Genomic DNA, 17,728 nt, shown 5'->3' on the forward strand with positions numbered 1-17,728 from the left:
TTTGTACAAATTATATGCTTCAATTGCCAAAAGAAAGAAGTTGATCGTTAGTTATTTGTCTTAACAGCAAAAAGCATCCAGTTAAATAAAGAGGATGTATCTTATGGATGTTCCAAGATGGTCAAATTGCATATACACGTATTTTAGAACTTTGATAACTTTGAGTTTAATTTCACAACTAGCTTCTGTGTAGATATTCCGATGAGCATATGTTAGAAACGGGTTAATGAGAAGGGCATTGTGCGAAAATCCAGATATTTCCATCATGAAAGTGTCAACGGAGCAACCGAGCAACATTCCCACGCTCCTTATGGCACCTCCTAATAGCACAAAAATACAATCTATGTGTTAACAGGGTATTATAGAAATTGTTGTTGAAACTGAAATAATATATTTCATGCTACGGGGACACTTTGAGAATTTGGATGTAAGCAGTACTGTTTCTAAACATACAAGTGTGCTTAGCTCTATGAAAGTGCAGTCTAAAGACTAAAGTATTAAGATAACAGAAGTCTAACCAAATTATAGAAAATCTTAGAGAAATTTACCTTATTGGTCACATTTATTTGAAATTTCCTTGAAATGAACAAGATCTTTCTAGTTTTCAAAAATGGTCAAAAATCCCACCAAAAAGGTCCCCCGGACCATGATCAAAATGGGCAGGTGCCCTGGGTAGCCGTGTAGTGCAGTACAGGTTTGCAGACAGCAAGATATCACTGTTAAAGTGCAAACAAACGTATCAGATTACAGTTTCTTGTGAAAACTAGATTATGAAGATTGAAGAACTAGCTAAATGAATCAAAAAGCAGCTCATTAGAAAAATTAACCACCTTTGCAGTATGCACCACCATACCAATAAAAACTATATGATAGTCAAAGGAAAAACTATATGATAGTCAAAGGTCTACTACTCTAGTACACGAGATAAAATAATATATACACTTAAAATTTTCATAAGTTATGAACCACAAAGTTGCAAATTCAGAATTTGCATAGGGGGGCAAGTATTTGACTCAGGTGTACGTGGCCTAACCAGAGTATATCTATGACTGTTTAAGAACCATTTCCCTGACAACCCTAAAGATGTTTACGAAAAGGTTCAAACCTTAGTCCTCATACGACGACATTAGGATGCCTAACAACTAGGCCACCTTGGTGACGACTACACATAAGAGTGACTAACATGAAGAGAGGAAAGAAGAGAAGTCCATAGCAACCACCTGCTGAATTTTGCGTTGTCTAGTACAATCCAGAAGATCTTTGTTCTGCCACTCCCAAAGCAAACACCTGAGACAGAAATACGATCATCAAAAATATGAATGAAGCACTACACGGTATAAAATGCTATGTAACAAACTGAATGATACAATATCACACATTTTATGAACTTGTGAATAGTATTTTGGAAATACACAGATAATAATTCACATCATGAGTTAATAAGGTGGTTAGGTACAAACACAAGGCAGATCACAGTCAATGATTTTTAAACAAGCTAATAAAACATGAGGTGATGAGCCTGCAGAAAAAATCATTATATAAGAAAATCTTTCTCACAGAATAAGAAACATAAACTTGTGACAACAAGACTCTTTTGTGATCTTCAATGTCAATGTCTGAATCTACAGATAAATTCTATAATAGGATTACAAGACCTGCTCTTTTCCTGCCTATGAGTCAAGACTCTGTGGAAATGTATTACACAGATTTACAGCATGTTTAGCCTAAGATCAAATCTATACGCTCAGACATCTTTGCACATCTAATCACTCAAGCCTTTTAGCTTATATCAGAGATATAAATAAGACTGGTATATCTGCTAAGTATTGATCTCTCACTAGAGCTATAGTTACAGAAGTCTTTAAATGATAATATCAATGTCACAATGGCTAAGCTTGTACACTCTATGTGAAAGGATCATGCAAATAATCCTTCATATATTCTTGACGCCTCTTAGCGACAAATTGCAGAAATAAGACACAAGCATACTTTCACACATATGGCTTGAATAAAAAACCCTTCCCTCTCTGAGTAACCTGAACAGGGAAAAACCTCATCTAAGATCTGAAACATATTCTATTCCCGACTAACTTCCAAAATGTAGCCACCATGAAGCAAGGCAATACATACAAGCACATGTAGTTAAACTACTCACCTATGATTGTAAACATATCATTACAAAGGTCCAGTTTAGCTAAACATCTATATTTGGATACAGCTTATGATATATATAATAGCTGCTTTTAATGAGATAAACAAATATTCATATCTTATATGCACATAAACAAGTATTGTAGCTTTAATAAAAACTCTCTAAATCACTAAATCGGATACAAAAAACATAAACTTCGGAAAGCTTATAGTTTGTTGATCAGATAAAGAGGTGTAAAAGGTTGGCATTTTTTGTTTCTTGAATTATATCCTAACAGCAGCAACTTGACTCCTTTTCTATACACAAAAACTACTAACTACTTACTGGAAAGGACAATACCAAGTGAAAATACTAAAACACTTAAACACCTATATAAGGATTCAAGATACTTGACACTAATTGGTACTGTTATCTAAAGCACTAACAGTGCATGCCGTGTTCAACCTCCAGCCTCCTAACGGGCCATGTAGAAATCACATCAGTAAACAAATGCTACTTCAGTCCTAAGGTAAAACATCATCCCAGTTCCAACTTCCATAAATGATATGGCAAAGAAAGGGTAAAACAGAATTACAAGCTAATCTAGACAGGGAAAAAAGTAAGCTATTGCTCTAAATTATTTCATCACACTCATTCTTTACTGCAGCTAATGGATTACACACATGTCAGATGATTACCAAAAAGATAGTAACATGCTAGTCTAAGAGAAACGGCAGATATCCTCAACAAATCTAGAAGAAAACCAATCACCAAAAAAAAGAACCAAACACTGATTTACTCACAAGATTGCACACTTACTTGATTGTGGAACTCATGGAACTCCACTTCTTCAAATTTGCAGCAGCCATAACTCCTCATGCAAACCCTCGAGCCCGTGACACTCGACTGTTTGGTGAAAATAACTGATACTAAACACAATTGAAGGCGCAGCCTACTGATCATTACCCCATCCCACAAACATTAAACGGAACATAAGCAATTACAATTTACAATCGCATCAGTACATTTGTTTGGCTATGTGGACCAGAGTCGAGCCTCCCTAAATGACCAAGCCTATTAAACTGGCAACCAGCTATGACCCTTTACACCCACAATGAGTAAACCAACCAAGACCAAGAGAAACAAAACATAAGAGCAATAAAGAAGGTGAAATAAGAGAGATGCAACGGCATACAAATAGTCAATGAAGCGATAACAAATGCAACCAGCAGTATAAACCCTACTGCAAATACGGGTACCCCCGAGCCGAGCCCGAGTTGACTCCCCAGTCCCCCCCTCGCCAAGCCGAGAAAGAGTCTTCAAAGCGATAGCTAAGAATGCATTGAATGCTCTAGCAAACAGAACACCAACTACTCACAAAAGTGAGCAAAGAGAAAAACTCTATAACTTTAATCAATTTTGAAGATACCTTTACAAGGATATGGAACCGGGCTTTAATTACACTCAGCACAAAAAACTAATATAAAGATAGTGAAATATGATGTACCCTAGATATCCTGAAACTAAAGAATCTAAGTTTCTTAAATATAAAAAGGGACTAAAATTTGAGGAAAAAACTATTATAACTAATATAAGGCAACTTGAAATAGTTAAGGTTTACCATTATGAAACTTTTGATCATCCATCATTCCACGAAGCCTGAAAGAAGTCAACCACCTATGTGTTTACAGAATATAATTGATACCTTAATGCACCATGAAAAGGTCAGCTTCAGTACATGTCTTCTTTCTCCAACGCTTATCCTGATCTTCTTAGTATTTGGTACTGGAAGCTTCCAGTTTATTTCTGACTTCAGTTTGTATAACTTTGATCTTTTCTGCTAGGTTCTCCACTACAGTGCTTACCCCAACAGAACCAATGATTGTAGTAACAGAGAATGGTGTTTTGAATTGGAGATATTCCCACCCATTAGTTAACCAGAAGGTATTAACTACTCTAGTACCTAATAGCGGATGGCTGACGAATTTTTCAAAACAGGCCCTACAAACAGGTTGAATTCTCTAGCAAACTACCAACGCTTAAAAAGAGTTTATGCAACGAAGCACCGAAAGGTGCAAAAACAGATGAGCTTTTACTCTTTAAGATACCTTTACCTGCCTATGGAATTGGGCTTTACATGAGCTCAACATACAAAGACTATAGAAAGTAAAAACGAAGTAACCTAAAACTCCTAAAGTTTGGAAATTTGGTATTATAAAGAACAACTAAGTCTCAAAGATATCAAGAACTATATTTTAGTAAATCTAAGACTGTAAAAAAAACTAGAATAGATAAACTGTTTCTAACTATGGAACAATTTAGCCTCCTTCCATAACAGAAAGTCTACATATAAATAAATCTACAATTGCCCAAAACATATCCGATGAACTATCTACAAGCAGAAGTGAGATAATGAGACAACCAAAGAAAAAACCATCTACGAGATGGCTGTATCAGTTCCAAGACCTATCATTTCAACCAAAATGACAAAGAAAAAGAAGATAAAACTTGGCAATTTGCTTTTCAAAGGGACATACATCACCATATGCAACTAGCTTTTCAATTAGCAGCCCACATTAGTTACAGGAATTGAAGGACAAGCCGCAACACAAAAAACCCAACACAGACAATAATGAATAGTTTACCCCAGCATTCACACATACACGACTGATCTGATGTAGCGCGTCTACAAATTAGAAGAACACTTTATGCTAAGGATGCAAGCTAGAAAAAGTAACACATCGACAATAAAGCACTATAACCAATAGGTCTTAAGAGTGTTACCACCCAAATGTGTAGTAAGTTAGGCAAGGACCTCCCAAGTTGAAATATTGAGCTCTAACAGTATCTGTCTCGAAGTCATCATTCAGCTAACCTTGCCCCCTTCCCGGGGTCCGGCCCAACGTGTGAGAGGTAAAGCAAGCTAAACGAGAGGTCAAGGCCATATTGGAGATACATCTATATGTAGGATCATCCACACTGGATTATAAATCTTGAAAGAGATAGATACCAACGGGGAATTTACAAATGCGATTTAATCAGCTTAACAATACTAGTTCACCCAAGCAAGAAACCCATCATCTGACATTGTAATAAAAAATCATCACATCAATTTGTATTTCCAAGGCATTTGGTGGTTCTAAACTGCACTTAACAAAAAGAGTACTATAATGTTTAAACATCATGGCCAAGAATGTTGGGTAAACCGCACATCAGAATATCGGATTGGTCCTTAAGTAACTGAAGATTGGTACACATGCCATTTACACTACACATATTGAAGTCTTACTATAAAGGACACCAGCTGATAAACAATTAATAACCAAATTTAACCCAACTTCTTTCACATCTACATCACATAATGAAACAGGTCAAGTCAGTAAAGACTAAAGAGAATCAAAAGATGACTTACATGCTTTGGATGACATACAAAGGGACATCAACAAAAACCAATGAGTTCAAAAGAGCTGCTAGCATTTGCAGTAAGATAAAGTAACTAAATAGCATGCATATCTTAATAAATGTTTCTTATGATATAACATTTCAAACCAACCTAGGGTTCAATTCCAAGTACCATAGCTCCGATAAGCAATCTAAGATACCACAGCGTAGCATAGCATTGTCTATCTGTGTCCTTGAGCCCGTTGCATGTCATATGAGCCCCAAGATCCAGGTCCAGGTCCATACTGAGGATAAGCTTCTGCACCAGGCTGTACCTGATAGGTTGAAAGAGTAGTAAGAAGAATTAAAGCCCCCAAAAAAATGTCACTTTGTATTGAAATCAAGATAGGTGACAACAGAATGGAGATGGCTGTGGTAGTCAACATACCACACTTACTACAAGCAAAAAATGATAATAATGATGAGAAAACTTACTGGATTCATTTGATTCGTAGTACCCATGCCATAATTTGTAGGATAAGAATTCCCTGCATAGCTAGCTTCAGCATTGCCATAATTTGGGTTATAGCCTGAGTATAAACAGCCAAGAGAACCATTAGAATGCATATATATAGCCTTAATGAGGGTATCGTATTCCATAATACTAGACAAGCAATGTATGACAAGGAAAAAAAAACTTGCAAAACAATTACAAGTGCTAGAAGCTCCAAACCCCAAGACTCGTACTAATGCTTGAGGATCTTACAAAGTTAACATAATGAAGCAATAACAAGGGATTAAAATTCAACTTGATCCAGTAACACACCCAAAAAAAGTAACGTGAAACTTATAGAAAACAAAGGGTATGTAAGCATACCACAAAAACAGGACATGCAAAGTTATTAGAAGGATAAATCACACATAACTCAGATGACCGACACCAGGTGAGCTAGAAAAACTTAACTGAAATTATGAGGGCTTTACTTAGTGCATGCATACATCAACCAAGAATTCAGCTAAAAGATATATCAAGGCAACAGATGGCTATTTAAACTTTGAAGAACCTTATTTTCCTCTAAATAATACCAAATGCAAGTACATGAGATCATTTTTAAACACTGTAGGATCGTATGGAAAGTTTGAGTTGGCTAGGTTTTCAAGATGAACAGGAGTGGAGAGTGTTCTTCAGACACAAGTTAGATAGGTTTATTGCAATTACCATTTTCTTAATTCAATGTCTAGGGACTTCCTCTTCATGTCTCTATGAGCTTTATTTTACGAGATAAGTCAATCACATGTAACTAAGGAACTGCAAGTACTTGCATACCTGGATTTGGATTAACTGCTGCTGCAGCAGCACGAGCCCTTTTCTCAGCATTGGCCATCTCAGCACGCAACTTTTCCAGCTCACGAGCCATAGAAAGTAAATTCTTTTCCATCACTTGACCATGCTCATAATTCTCTGCATGCCCCTTCTTCTCATGTTCAATTGCAGCCCTTCAAAAATAATATAGTTGTCAATGGACATTCATATGCAACATAATATACTTCACATGTAGTTTTGAAAGAAAAAATGAGAACGGGTAGCATCCTTATCATTCTTTTCTGATACTTCTATCTGTATTCGAACATTAAAAATGAGGATCCTTAAGTTCATAATAAAACCATAATTTTAACATCCATGTAACATAATCCTGGTCACATATCACAAATTCCAAAGTTCCTTCTCTCTGTTAGAGCCAACTAGTACAATATAAAAAATTGACGTTTAGTGAGCAGCACACACACACACAAACAAATACATATATCAAAAACAACTATTTAAATAATGAAGAAGTGAAATAAAAGGCACTTCCAATCTACTATGTTAATGCACCTAATAAACAAAAACAGATAAAAGTCGGCAGTTTCTGTTGTCTGCTATTAGATAGAACATAACCAGGCCATCAATAGTTTAAAGATAAAAACTGAGAGTGGATCAAGAATTTATTTTTACTCTTTATGTCAAACTCTAATGAAGTTCATTACTTTGCCATAAAATAACTTGCATTATTACGTATAACTGATTAAATGGCACTTTAAAGCAAAAAACTTTACAATTTACAACTAGAACTAAAGATACGGCTTGTAAAGCCATTCAGAGACTACCTCGCACGTTGCAGTTCCTGTCTAAGCCCTCCAATTTCTGACTTAAGTGCCGGAACTTGCTGCAAATCTGCATTTGCTCTAGCAAGTTCTTGGGTCATAGCCTGAACCTGTGCAGTAAGTTTCTGACGAGTAGCAGTCAACTCCTTAACATCAGCATGAACTTGCATAAGCTCGGCTCGCATCCCTTCCATCCCGTGAAGATCATGTTCCATTTTAGCCGATTTCTCATACAACTCCCTCATCTGCATATCCTTCTCAATCAACAAATTCCTCGCGAAATGATCCGTTTGTTGAAGCTCATGTTGCGCCGCTTCCAGTTCCTGCTTAAGCGCAACGTGTGTCGCAGCCAACCGCTGGTTATCAATCAACAGTCCCTGAATATCCTGATGTTGAACCGCTAACCGCTCCTCTATAACCGCCGGATGAGGCGGTAGCGGCCTGTGACCGTGACCGTGCACAAACTGAGATTCTCTCAGTTCTTCGAGTAATGCGTGTGACGGCATCGGCATCGGCATGGGCATCGGAATCGGACCTCGGTTCCTTCCGAACAATGGAGGCTCGTGTACCGGCGCCATCGGAACCGGAGGTCCGCCACGGTTCCTTGCAGACATTTTTTTTATGCTTCTAAATAAATTTTATATATGACAAATATATAAAACCCGAACTGTATGTATATAATTGTATATGCCTACAAAATTGAAAATATAAAAAAAATTAAAAATTAATTGATTGTAAATTGATCACATAAAAAGGACATATATAAATGAAGACCTAATAATTGACAGAAATTGTGGGAAAAAAATAAATAATAAAACTGAGGGTAAGTATGGATTGAAAAAATTAGGGCAAAATTGGAAAAATAAATGGGAAAAAAAGGAGGGGAGATTAAAAGGGAATGATACCTGAGGGTTTGAGATTACCGTCTTCGAAGTGGAGTTTGATAGAGAGATTTTTGACTGGAAAATACGTAAGCGAAGGAGCAACTGTTTTGTTGAATTTTTTATACGGGTATTGACCCGACCCAGTTAGTTTATGTCTTTATGATATCAAATGGGTGTTTGGTATTACGATTACAAAATAAATTTTACGTTTTCAAATTAAATTATATGTTTTTATATTGCGTTTGTAAAAAATTATGCATGTACATGTTTTTTCAAAACTACGTTTTCATAGCAAATAATCATTTTTTAACACAAATATTTTTAAAATTATTTGCGTTTTACAAATATAATAATCAGATAATCCACTTTAAAATGAAATTCAAAAACCCTCTAAAAACTATACCATTATCATAAAATCGTGTATGATGTTTATACATTTTTTGAATGGTTTGTGATTGTAAATATAAATGACAAACATAAAGTATATGTTTGAACAAAGAAATGAATGATTTTACAATCTAAGACATATCGTGATGTATTCTATATATATATATATATATATAATTAAAAAAGGATATATTTAAGTTTATGTGACTATTTAATTTATTTGCCAACTAAGCTTTTGTCTTATGTGTAAATTTATGGGGTTTTTTGTGGTTTTATCCAAATATACGAGTATGGTACCCGCGCAATGCGGCGGTAGTAATGGGGAAGACGGTCTGTTAGAGATTTTGGGTAGTTACATAAAGAAAAAAAAACAAAAAAATCCAAGGGCAAATCTGGTAATTCAAAGGCAGAATTACCTAATATAGAATATGACATTTCTTTTATAAGGTATTATAGAAGATCTAAGTCTTTTTTATAGTTTTTTTTTTATTAATATAGAAAGATATTTTTTTAAAATACACGAACAACTTAATTACTAATTAATCTTTTAGTTTTTAAACTCTTTTGAAATTTAGATAATGCTTAATGACTGGGATGATTTGTGTTGCCAATATTTATTTCAATTCTTACTTTATTATATTGGACTTCAATCGAATACAATGCAGTTTTTTATTTTGTGTATTATATACATCTCATATATGTGTGGTTGTGTTAAATTGAACTTTGTATAATTGTATCATCACTGTGAAAAATCATATGTGTGCTATGTACATGTTGTAAAAGCTCCAAAGGTTTGTGATTTTTTATTTTAATTAGCCGATAATTAGATCAAGACCTACTATATGCATAACCTGTTTTTAACATATGATTAATGATAAAGGTTATGATTAATGATTAAGGTTCTATCATCTTCCTGTTAATTAAAAACACTCATCTTCTTTTAGTATATGTTGTTACTACTACTATTTGTAATTTTATTTTATTTTCATTCAAAATTCATATATGTTGTTGGAATTTTCAACTTTTTTTTTCTCGAAAAGTTTATATATTGTTTAGGAAGTTATATCCAATATTTGTTACCTTCAATAATATGTGTGAGGTTTTTTTCTCTAAAAGTTTATATATTGTTTAGGAAATTATATTCAAGATATGCGAAGTTCATTTATTTATAAGTTGAATGTGTTTTTTTGGGGGAGAAAATAACCTTCTTTTATCCTTATTTTTTAAAATTTTTTTTCTCTTTTTTGTAACATTATTTGATTTAATGTATACCATGTGTGTTTCAATGTTTTAATTATTTATTAACTATTAATTACTTTTTGGAAAAATAAAAATTAAACCATTTATTTAAATTTAAAATATCTTTATTATATAACTAAGAGATGATAATGTTGCTCTTAATTGACAAACGCAGTTAATAGTCACATTAGTTTTTTTTTATTATTTGTCATTTTATCAAATATTTATTTTATTTTCATGTCATATATATAGTCATGTCATACTCATTAGTCCAAGTTAATTATAAGTTAATTAGTCATATATCTTGTAAGTCAATATCAATTACAAAAAAAAATTTAAAAATATTATTTGATGTATACTTATTTTCAAGTTATACATAAATCATTTTGACTCAATCACATTAATATATTAATATTTTGTTTAAATAATGATCTATAATTTATAATAACATACATTAATCGTTTTGTTTTCTAAGTTTTACCTCTTACTTTATAGTCATTCAAGGATATTTTTTTGTTATTGTTTTTGTACTCTTTTTTTTCTTCATCTCTTATAGCTAATTCAGTAAATTATGCAACTTTTGTAAAAATAAATTACTATATTTAGAATTTTTGTTTTATTCACGGACTCACCATCAACTATATGTCATTCTTGCAATAATTAAAAATAAAAAATAATTGAAAATTTTGATAAAAAATGAGATTCTTGACAATTATACAACTAAAGTTATTTTTTTCCCTTATAAAATATTAATAGATTTGTAATTTGTATGATTACTTTAAGTGTTTTATAGAATATATTTCTTTTTTGTTTAGTTGTTTTTTTAATAATGAATTCATAAATTTAAAATCATTTATTATTTATTTCTATGTGTATGTTTGGCAAGGGCTTTTTAAGGGGCTAGATGATTGAGCTTTTAAAAGGAAGCTCCTACGATAAATATTATATAACTTATGTGACATTCCTCCTTTTTTACCATTTAAAATTTTTACTATGTGGCGCTTTATTGTTAAAACAAGTTCTTTTAAGTTATATATGTAGTTATTAGGTGTAATATAAAATTCGAAAATATTTAGTAATCATTCTACCATAATATTTTTTAAAAATTTTATTAAATTATAGTTTTTAATGGTTTACAAGTATTAAAAAAAAATATATTATCTATTTATTATAATATTAACAATTAATTATTACAATATTTACCGTTCAACGGACGAGTTTAATCTAGTTATATAATGTTTGAATAAAAAGGTCATTTCTTGAACAAATAATTCTTAGCTACCCTTCTCATTCACTATTTTGATATCTTCCATATTTGATACTACTATCATATATGAAATTATGCTATGATGCTAACATGATAATAACAACATTTGTAAAGATTTGGTGAATACTAGGTGAAATAAGATGATATGTCAAATTGGATAAGGTGAAAGCTTTAAGCTTACCTGGAAAAGTGTGTAGGTGATAACGGAGTCGGTGGAATGGATGGCCGTGTGAATGAAAATGTCATTATTTTTGTTTTACTTCCATAAACATAATAACCATAAACATAATAAAAAGCAAAATGCAAGATATTATTGTTTTGTTTTTTTTTCGTAATCGTAGCAAAATGTCCTTTGTGACGATCTTGTTTGGCGAATCAGTGAGTGAGGTCAAGGAGCAACTCCTCGTTATATCTATAAGCAAGGGTGATGAATAACAAGAATAAAAATAAAGGATCTCCATTAGACTCTAGGTCATTTAATCGATCTAGCGATCAATTCATGTGGCCCTATACTTTTTACCGTATGTGTTGCCAAACATAAAAGAACTTTTGTTTAGATTATCGGGAGAAAATCAAACGACTTTGATGTACGTGCATAACCATTATTCGCATCAGTATATCATTGTTTGTTTAGTATACAAAACATTTATAGGAGTTGTATATAAATATGATATATAGGTCGAAAGTTTTTCTGGATACAATCTCTCTATTTTTTATTTTTATGGGAAATTTGTAAGATTGTCTACATGAGTACATCTTGACCCACTTATGGTAGGTTGACTAGATATAGAAGCAACCAATATATTCCCTATATTATATTATGATTTTGAAGAATGTTGCATATATATGTATCCTATATGAATAGAGTCTCTGATGTCTAACAGAACAAACTTAAATTCTTGTTGTTGGTCGCTTTAATGATCCACCGTAACTACAGACATAATCTCGTGACCAAGTAATTAAATTCCTAACGGCTAATTAAATGAAAAGGACTTAACACCAACTTCATGCTAATCAGGCCCAATTGTCAGTAGTGACCCACTAACTCCCATCCACAATAAGCCTCTATACAACTTCGATATCCATCGTATTTCCATGCAAAACACACATTGAATTCATCCAAATCCCATGGAAGCACTTTGGAATTTAGAAGATAAATGGAACTTTTCAACACAGAAAGCTGTCATCTTCTGTGCTTGTACTGCATTTCTTGTTGTGGTGATCGTCGGGTTTTGTGTCACAATGGCCTTGAGGAAGAGGGCTAGAAATGACATTGAAGAACGTGGTGCTGTGGTTGAGTCGGGTGTGCCAAAAGGGGTAAGGGTGAAAAAGGGGTTGACTGGGTCTGTTAGGTGGAGTAAGGCTAGTAAATGGGATGGGAATTTGACTGCAAGTAGGAAAGAACAGCCCACACCCTTGCTTGCTAGAGGTGGCGGTGAGGTGGGGTGGCCAAGTCATAATGCTCTGTCTCCAGTGTGGCAACGGCCTATACTTATGGGTGGGAAGTGCGAGTTTCCGAGGTTTAGTGGGCTCATTCTTTACGATGAAAGTGGAAAACCGCTTGATCAAGGTCACTCTGTTGTTGATATCCAGGTATGTACTTGTAATCAAATTCTTTTATAACTAAATGTGTAGAATACGGGTGACATACGGGTGACGCTTTCAATTCACTGAACGGGTTGACTCAGAATGTCTGATCTCCAACAGGAAAAATCACACACATTGAGAAGGGAAGGAAATGAAATGGGTTAAACATGTTATAAGTTGTCCAAAGTCATTTTTCATTCCATAGAACTTCATAAACCGTTAAATTCAAAGACAATTTGTGATTGTGAAAAAGAGTAAATGCCTAGGAACCCCTCAGTCCCATAGAGGAATTTTTCCTCTCAAGCTAGCGACCCTGCAACGTTGTCTGACGGTGAGACCCCAGAAACCTTGACTGGTTGAATATGCTTTTGCAGGGATTCGAACCTAGGTGGTGTTCTCACCAAGTCGTTTTTTAGGAGGGCAGGTGGCCACTGGGCTGTAACCCAGATGGTTGACAATTTGTGATTGTAATAACAATATAATCATAATCAAGTAATCAACTTATAGAATACTTATAACTGTTTTGAAATGGGCACACACTTTTGTAAGTCAACCAAACCCTGGCTGGCCGAGCTTCAACCCCCACTCAACCTGACCTGTCACCCAACCGCCCATTTGGTCACCTGTTGTCTAAAACAATAGCACAATAGTAACTTACACGGTGCGGCGGTTATACCTCACGGGGTTCTGAAAAAAAGGCATTGAAATGCTGAAAAAACCTGTAGAATGTCTGCAATCGGAGTTCTAAAAGATAATATGCACAACACATGTATCAGCAACTTCAAGATTCAAATGATACCTTCTCTTCTTTTTGTTTTTACAAAAAAGAATTACCTGTGAGGCTATGAGTGCTATTCAGTTGAAACTTTATATATCAATTTCTTTACTAATCAAACTATACTATGAATGCTATTTGTGGGATTGCAGGAACAGTCTACGACAGGAACTACTTTGCGGGATCTTCTTCTATAGTTCATTTTCAGCATTCGTTGTTGTTGGTATCAATATACGCGTGTAATTAGTCACTTTTTTCTTCTGAGATCTAGTAAAATTCTATACAGAAGATCATCTGCCCAGTACCCATCTTTTGCATACATCTTAGAATTCATAAATCAATGCATCTATTGTAAAACAAAACAAGCCAATAAAGAAGTAATTTGAAAATTTCAAAAGACTTTAAATAATGAAATTTATTGAAGAACAAGAATATGACATACACGACAAACCTCTCATCAACAAAATGAAAACAAATATAGAACACAGATGGCGTGCACCTCAGCTTTACAAAAAAATTACACAATCGGGAGACAAAATTCACAAGTTGACAATGATATATCCAACAAGCGCCACAATCAGATGATTCTGCAGTTGTTCTTCGATGATAATTGAATAACAAACTCAGAAACCAACCAAGTTCACACAGGCAAAGAATTGATGCGTGTTTGATTACCTGGCAAGATACAAGCTTGCACTTGATCATGCAATTGACTCTATTAACGGTTCTCTGTTTTCTAGTCTTGACTTATCATGGTAGTAGAAGTACAAAACCAATTGTGCAATTCCCAAAATGGTTCCTATACCATTTGGGACCTAAAGTTCAAAAGATACAAATGTTAGTCGTTATCAAATAAAAGTCCAACATGGAAACAAAGTTAGAATTTTGCTTGGTGCAAGAAACTTACATAGATGAAAGCATCGAAATTAAATATTCCATATAACATAAACGCGGTGCTCATCAAAAAAGTGGAGAGGGAGAGGTAAAATGGCATGAATTCGACACTCTTTGTCTGGATCACTAGATTCTGGAAGTAAAAAATAAAGTGAAGAAGTAGAAATAACTACCTTGAAATCTGTCAAGATCGGATACAAAATTACAACACATAAACAGGCTATTAGATCATGATGCAAGTTCCATAGTGAAAGAACATACCATTACTGACAAGGGGGAAGCAAACATCGATATAAGGGTAGCACAACTCAAAAACCCGATAAGTAAATGTCGAACTTCAAGGTCTGTTACAAGCAAACTCCCGATAACAATGACTGCAAATACGCCAAACACTGCCAGTAGTAATGCAGACATGTTGAACTGCAAAGATGAGCACATATTTAATATCCAAATGATTTGGATAATATCTGAAGATAATGCACTATATACATGGGATCCTAACCTTTTTGCGTTTCTCAGCACACGAGATATAGATAATTATGTACGTTAATTGGAAAACTGCACCAGCAGAGTTGACTGTTGTAACCAAGATATTATCGGAAGATATGAACGGGGTGCCATACCAAGCACAGATCAAGCAGTTCATGAGGGCATATATGTATGGCATTCCAGAGAACTGCTCTGTTGATCGGTTTCTGATTATTCTTTGAAAGGTAGGTCTGTAATATAAAAAACTATGTATCAGTGAGGTATTTCAAAGATGATTTAATTACCCTCCCAAAGAAATTTCGTTGTCGAAAGAAGATATACATGGGACTTAATTACAAGGCCTAAAAATAAGATGACGGCACATAACAAAATCAATAATTAGCATTTAGAGAGGGGAAATGACTGACTTTATGCATTTTCTCTCTCAAAATATTCACTATTGATTTTGCCAGGTGCCAACACTCTCTGGAAACTGTAAATACTTACATGGGCGAAATGAAAAGCCCAAAAGCAAATATGTTTCCTGCAAAAGTTGCCAAGAATCGTTACAAATGATATCTGGACCAACACTAATATGCTTTCAAAGAAAGGTAAACATTCAAAAGTAAATCCAGTGATTAAACATAAGAAAAAGGCAAGAACAGAACATTTGTTGCCTTTTCTGTTTTCGGAGAGACAATTAGGAAGGGAAATTCACGGTCAAATAAAAAGAGCCCTTATCATAGATACTGAAAAAAGCACGCCTTTTTAATTCTTCAATCCAATGAACAAGCAAAAAATATCTTAAAATCCGGGTGCTTAATTGTTTTTATTCTATTCAGCAGTATGCTATGTACGCTAAGGAAGCTTTTTACAAGAGGATCATGGCCCGAACTAATATAAGTTTACTTTCAGATATATAATGAAGCGATTTCAGTAATCAATTTGTTTATTAACCAAGTTACCCTCGTCGTTTCCCTTTTGTCTCACTGCTCAAACAGTAGTCTAAATATTTGACATTTGCAACTCATATCAAATCTTATAAAGTCCAAATGATAAATTAAGTTCCCTCAGCTCCAACTTCAAAAGTTCATTATTCCTAATGGTTGACTAGACTATCTGGCGTGTGCCGGCCAGAATTTCAACCTTTAATGATTTGTTTACACATTAAACCACGAAAAAAAAAAAGAAAAAAAAAAGAAGAACAACAACAACAACGATACCAAATCCTAATCCTGACATTGTCGGGGCAAGGCGACACTACAAATCAACTAAACCCTAAAATCTAAAATATGGTTCCAAAAAACCAAACAATATTCTTCCAATTCTTTCAACTTTTTTTTGGGTCCTTTTGGTTAGAAGCTTTGAGTAACTACTTTAATTACCAAATTCATTTATTTTATTAAATAAGTAAATACTTGGTAAAATTACAAGCCAAATATTACATAACTACATACATACAGTCAATCATTTTGGCACTAGTAATAGTAAACAACAACTTACCTAATCCAAACAAACAAGATAACAAAACAAACCACATTGTAAATTTTTTCTAATAATGAAAACACAAACACATATATAGTTAGATACAAGAAAAAATATATATCTATATATATGTACACTAACCAGCTACTCCAGCAGCTTGTTTACAAGCCTCAAATGTTTGAGGGGAAACTAAAGCAACAGCCATTGATAGACAATTTTGAATTATGGGTTCTATTGTAAAGGTTTTTTAGAGACCAGAACTCCAGAAATATCACATGATGATTGTTTTATGGAAAAACATGTATGTAGTCAACTTGAATTCCAGCTGTGTAGTTTACCCTACGTATTTACAATTTAAGAACTAAACATATTTGGTTAACACTTGTTTAGTCCTTGTACTTTTTTAGTATTGCAATCTTTTCCGTGGATCATTCGTTTGTTTTTAACATGTGGTTTGTCTATGCTGGAAAAGGGTTTGGAAACACGAATTATTACACAGTTTAGATAAAAATTTAGCTTCAAAGTAAATGATATGACTTGAATTCAAATTTTGATATGCGGTTTTTATAACCAGGTTAGGCTAGAGTTTATCATTGTGTCTATCTAAATAAGTGTCGTGTCATATATACGAAGTGTTAGACTACAACAAAAATATTACAAGGCCAAGAGTGAAATGTACAGTAATTTATACATTCGTAACTTCATAACATAAACCAGTTATAATTGTTGACGGTTTTCCTTTTCCTGGCATGTTTATTTTGGTCATCAACCTTCTAGTTGAAAGTTAAATCATATATATAAGCATTTTAATCACATTTTTGGTGAAACGTGAGAGTTAAATTGATAACATTTAGTTAGGGGGTTAGCTGTAATAATCGATAGTTCAAGAACAAGCTCCGAAAGTCCATCATAAGTTAAAGACTTAAAGATCATTAATGCAGTTTCCACTTAAATAAAAATTAAAAAAATTAATTAATATATATGATAAATATCGCTTTCAAATTACACCATGTCAAAGAGAAATAAGAATTTGAGACGTTTTCATTAAGAAAAAACATGCCTTATCTTTAAGGCAGATTTTCATA

General features: G+C 33.7%; 3 protein-coding genes across 5 annotated transcripts; 1 reads left to right on the forward strand and 2 right to left on the reverse strand.

Moving 5' to 3' along the window:
• Window positions 1-8,344, reverse strand: LOC122593808 (protein FLX-like 1). Of its 3 annotated transcripts, XR_006322871.1 has the most exons (7): window positions 7,661-8,344; window positions 6,840-7,009; window positions 6,008-6,102; window positions 5,685-5,847; window positions 1,221-1,287; window positions 549-716; window positions 1-320 (listed from the first exon to the last, which is right to left on the reverse strand). XR_006322871.1 is itself a non-coding variant. In XM_043766261.1 (4 exons), the coding sequence occupies exons 1-4, from the start codon at window positions 8,269-8,271 to the stop codon at window positions 5,755-5,757; spliced, it is 969 nt and encodes a 322-aa protein (XP_043622196.1). In that variant the 5' UTR covers window positions 8,272-8,344; the 3' UTR covers window positions 5,519-5,754. The 3 variants fall into 3 exon arrangements, 1 of the variants encoding a protein (XP_043622196.1); XR_006322872.1 differs by lacking the exon at window positions 549-716; XM_043766261.1 differs by lacking the exons at window positions 1-320; window positions 549-716; window positions 1,221-1,287 and having other exon boundaries at window positions 5,519-5,847.
• A 4,122-nt stretch (window positions 8,345-12,466) lies between these two features.
• LOC122594364 lies at window positions 12,467-14,100 on the forward strand. The gene is made up of 2 exons (XM_043766830.1): window positions 12,467-13,027; window positions 13,949-14,100. The coding sequence occupies exons 1-2, from the start codon at window positions 12,563-12,565 to the stop codon at window positions 13,991-13,993; spliced, it is 510 nt and encodes a 169-aa protein (XP_043622765.1). The 5' UTR covers window positions 12,467-12,562; the 3' UTR covers window positions 13,994-14,100.
• Window positions 14,101-14,193: 93 nt separating this feature from the next.
• On the reverse strand, window positions 14,194-16,944 carry LOC122594363 (bidirectional sugar transporter SWEET2). Its single transcript, XM_043766829.1, has 6 exons — window positions 16,785-16,944; window positions 15,666-15,702; window positions 15,193-15,409; window positions 14,952-15,110; window positions 14,704-14,823; window positions 14,194-14,611 (listed from the first exon to the last, which is right to left on the reverse strand). The coding sequence occupies exons 1-6, from the start codon at window positions 16,846-16,848 to the stop codon at window positions 14,498-14,500; spliced, it is 711 nt and encodes a 236-aa protein (XP_043622764.1). The 5' UTR covers window positions 16,849-16,944; the 3' UTR covers window positions 14,194-14,497.
• Between the last annotated feature and the right edge of the window lie 784 nt (window positions 16,945-17,728).

Source organism: Erigeron canadensis, chromosome 3 (assembly GCF_010389155.1).
Source record: "Erigeron canadensis isolate Cc75 chromosome 3, C_canadensis_v1, whole genome shotgun sequence".
Classification (NCBI taxonomy): domain Eukaryota; kingdom Viridiplantae; phylum Streptophyta; class Magnoliopsida; order Asterales; family Asteraceae; genus Erigeron; species Erigeron canadensis.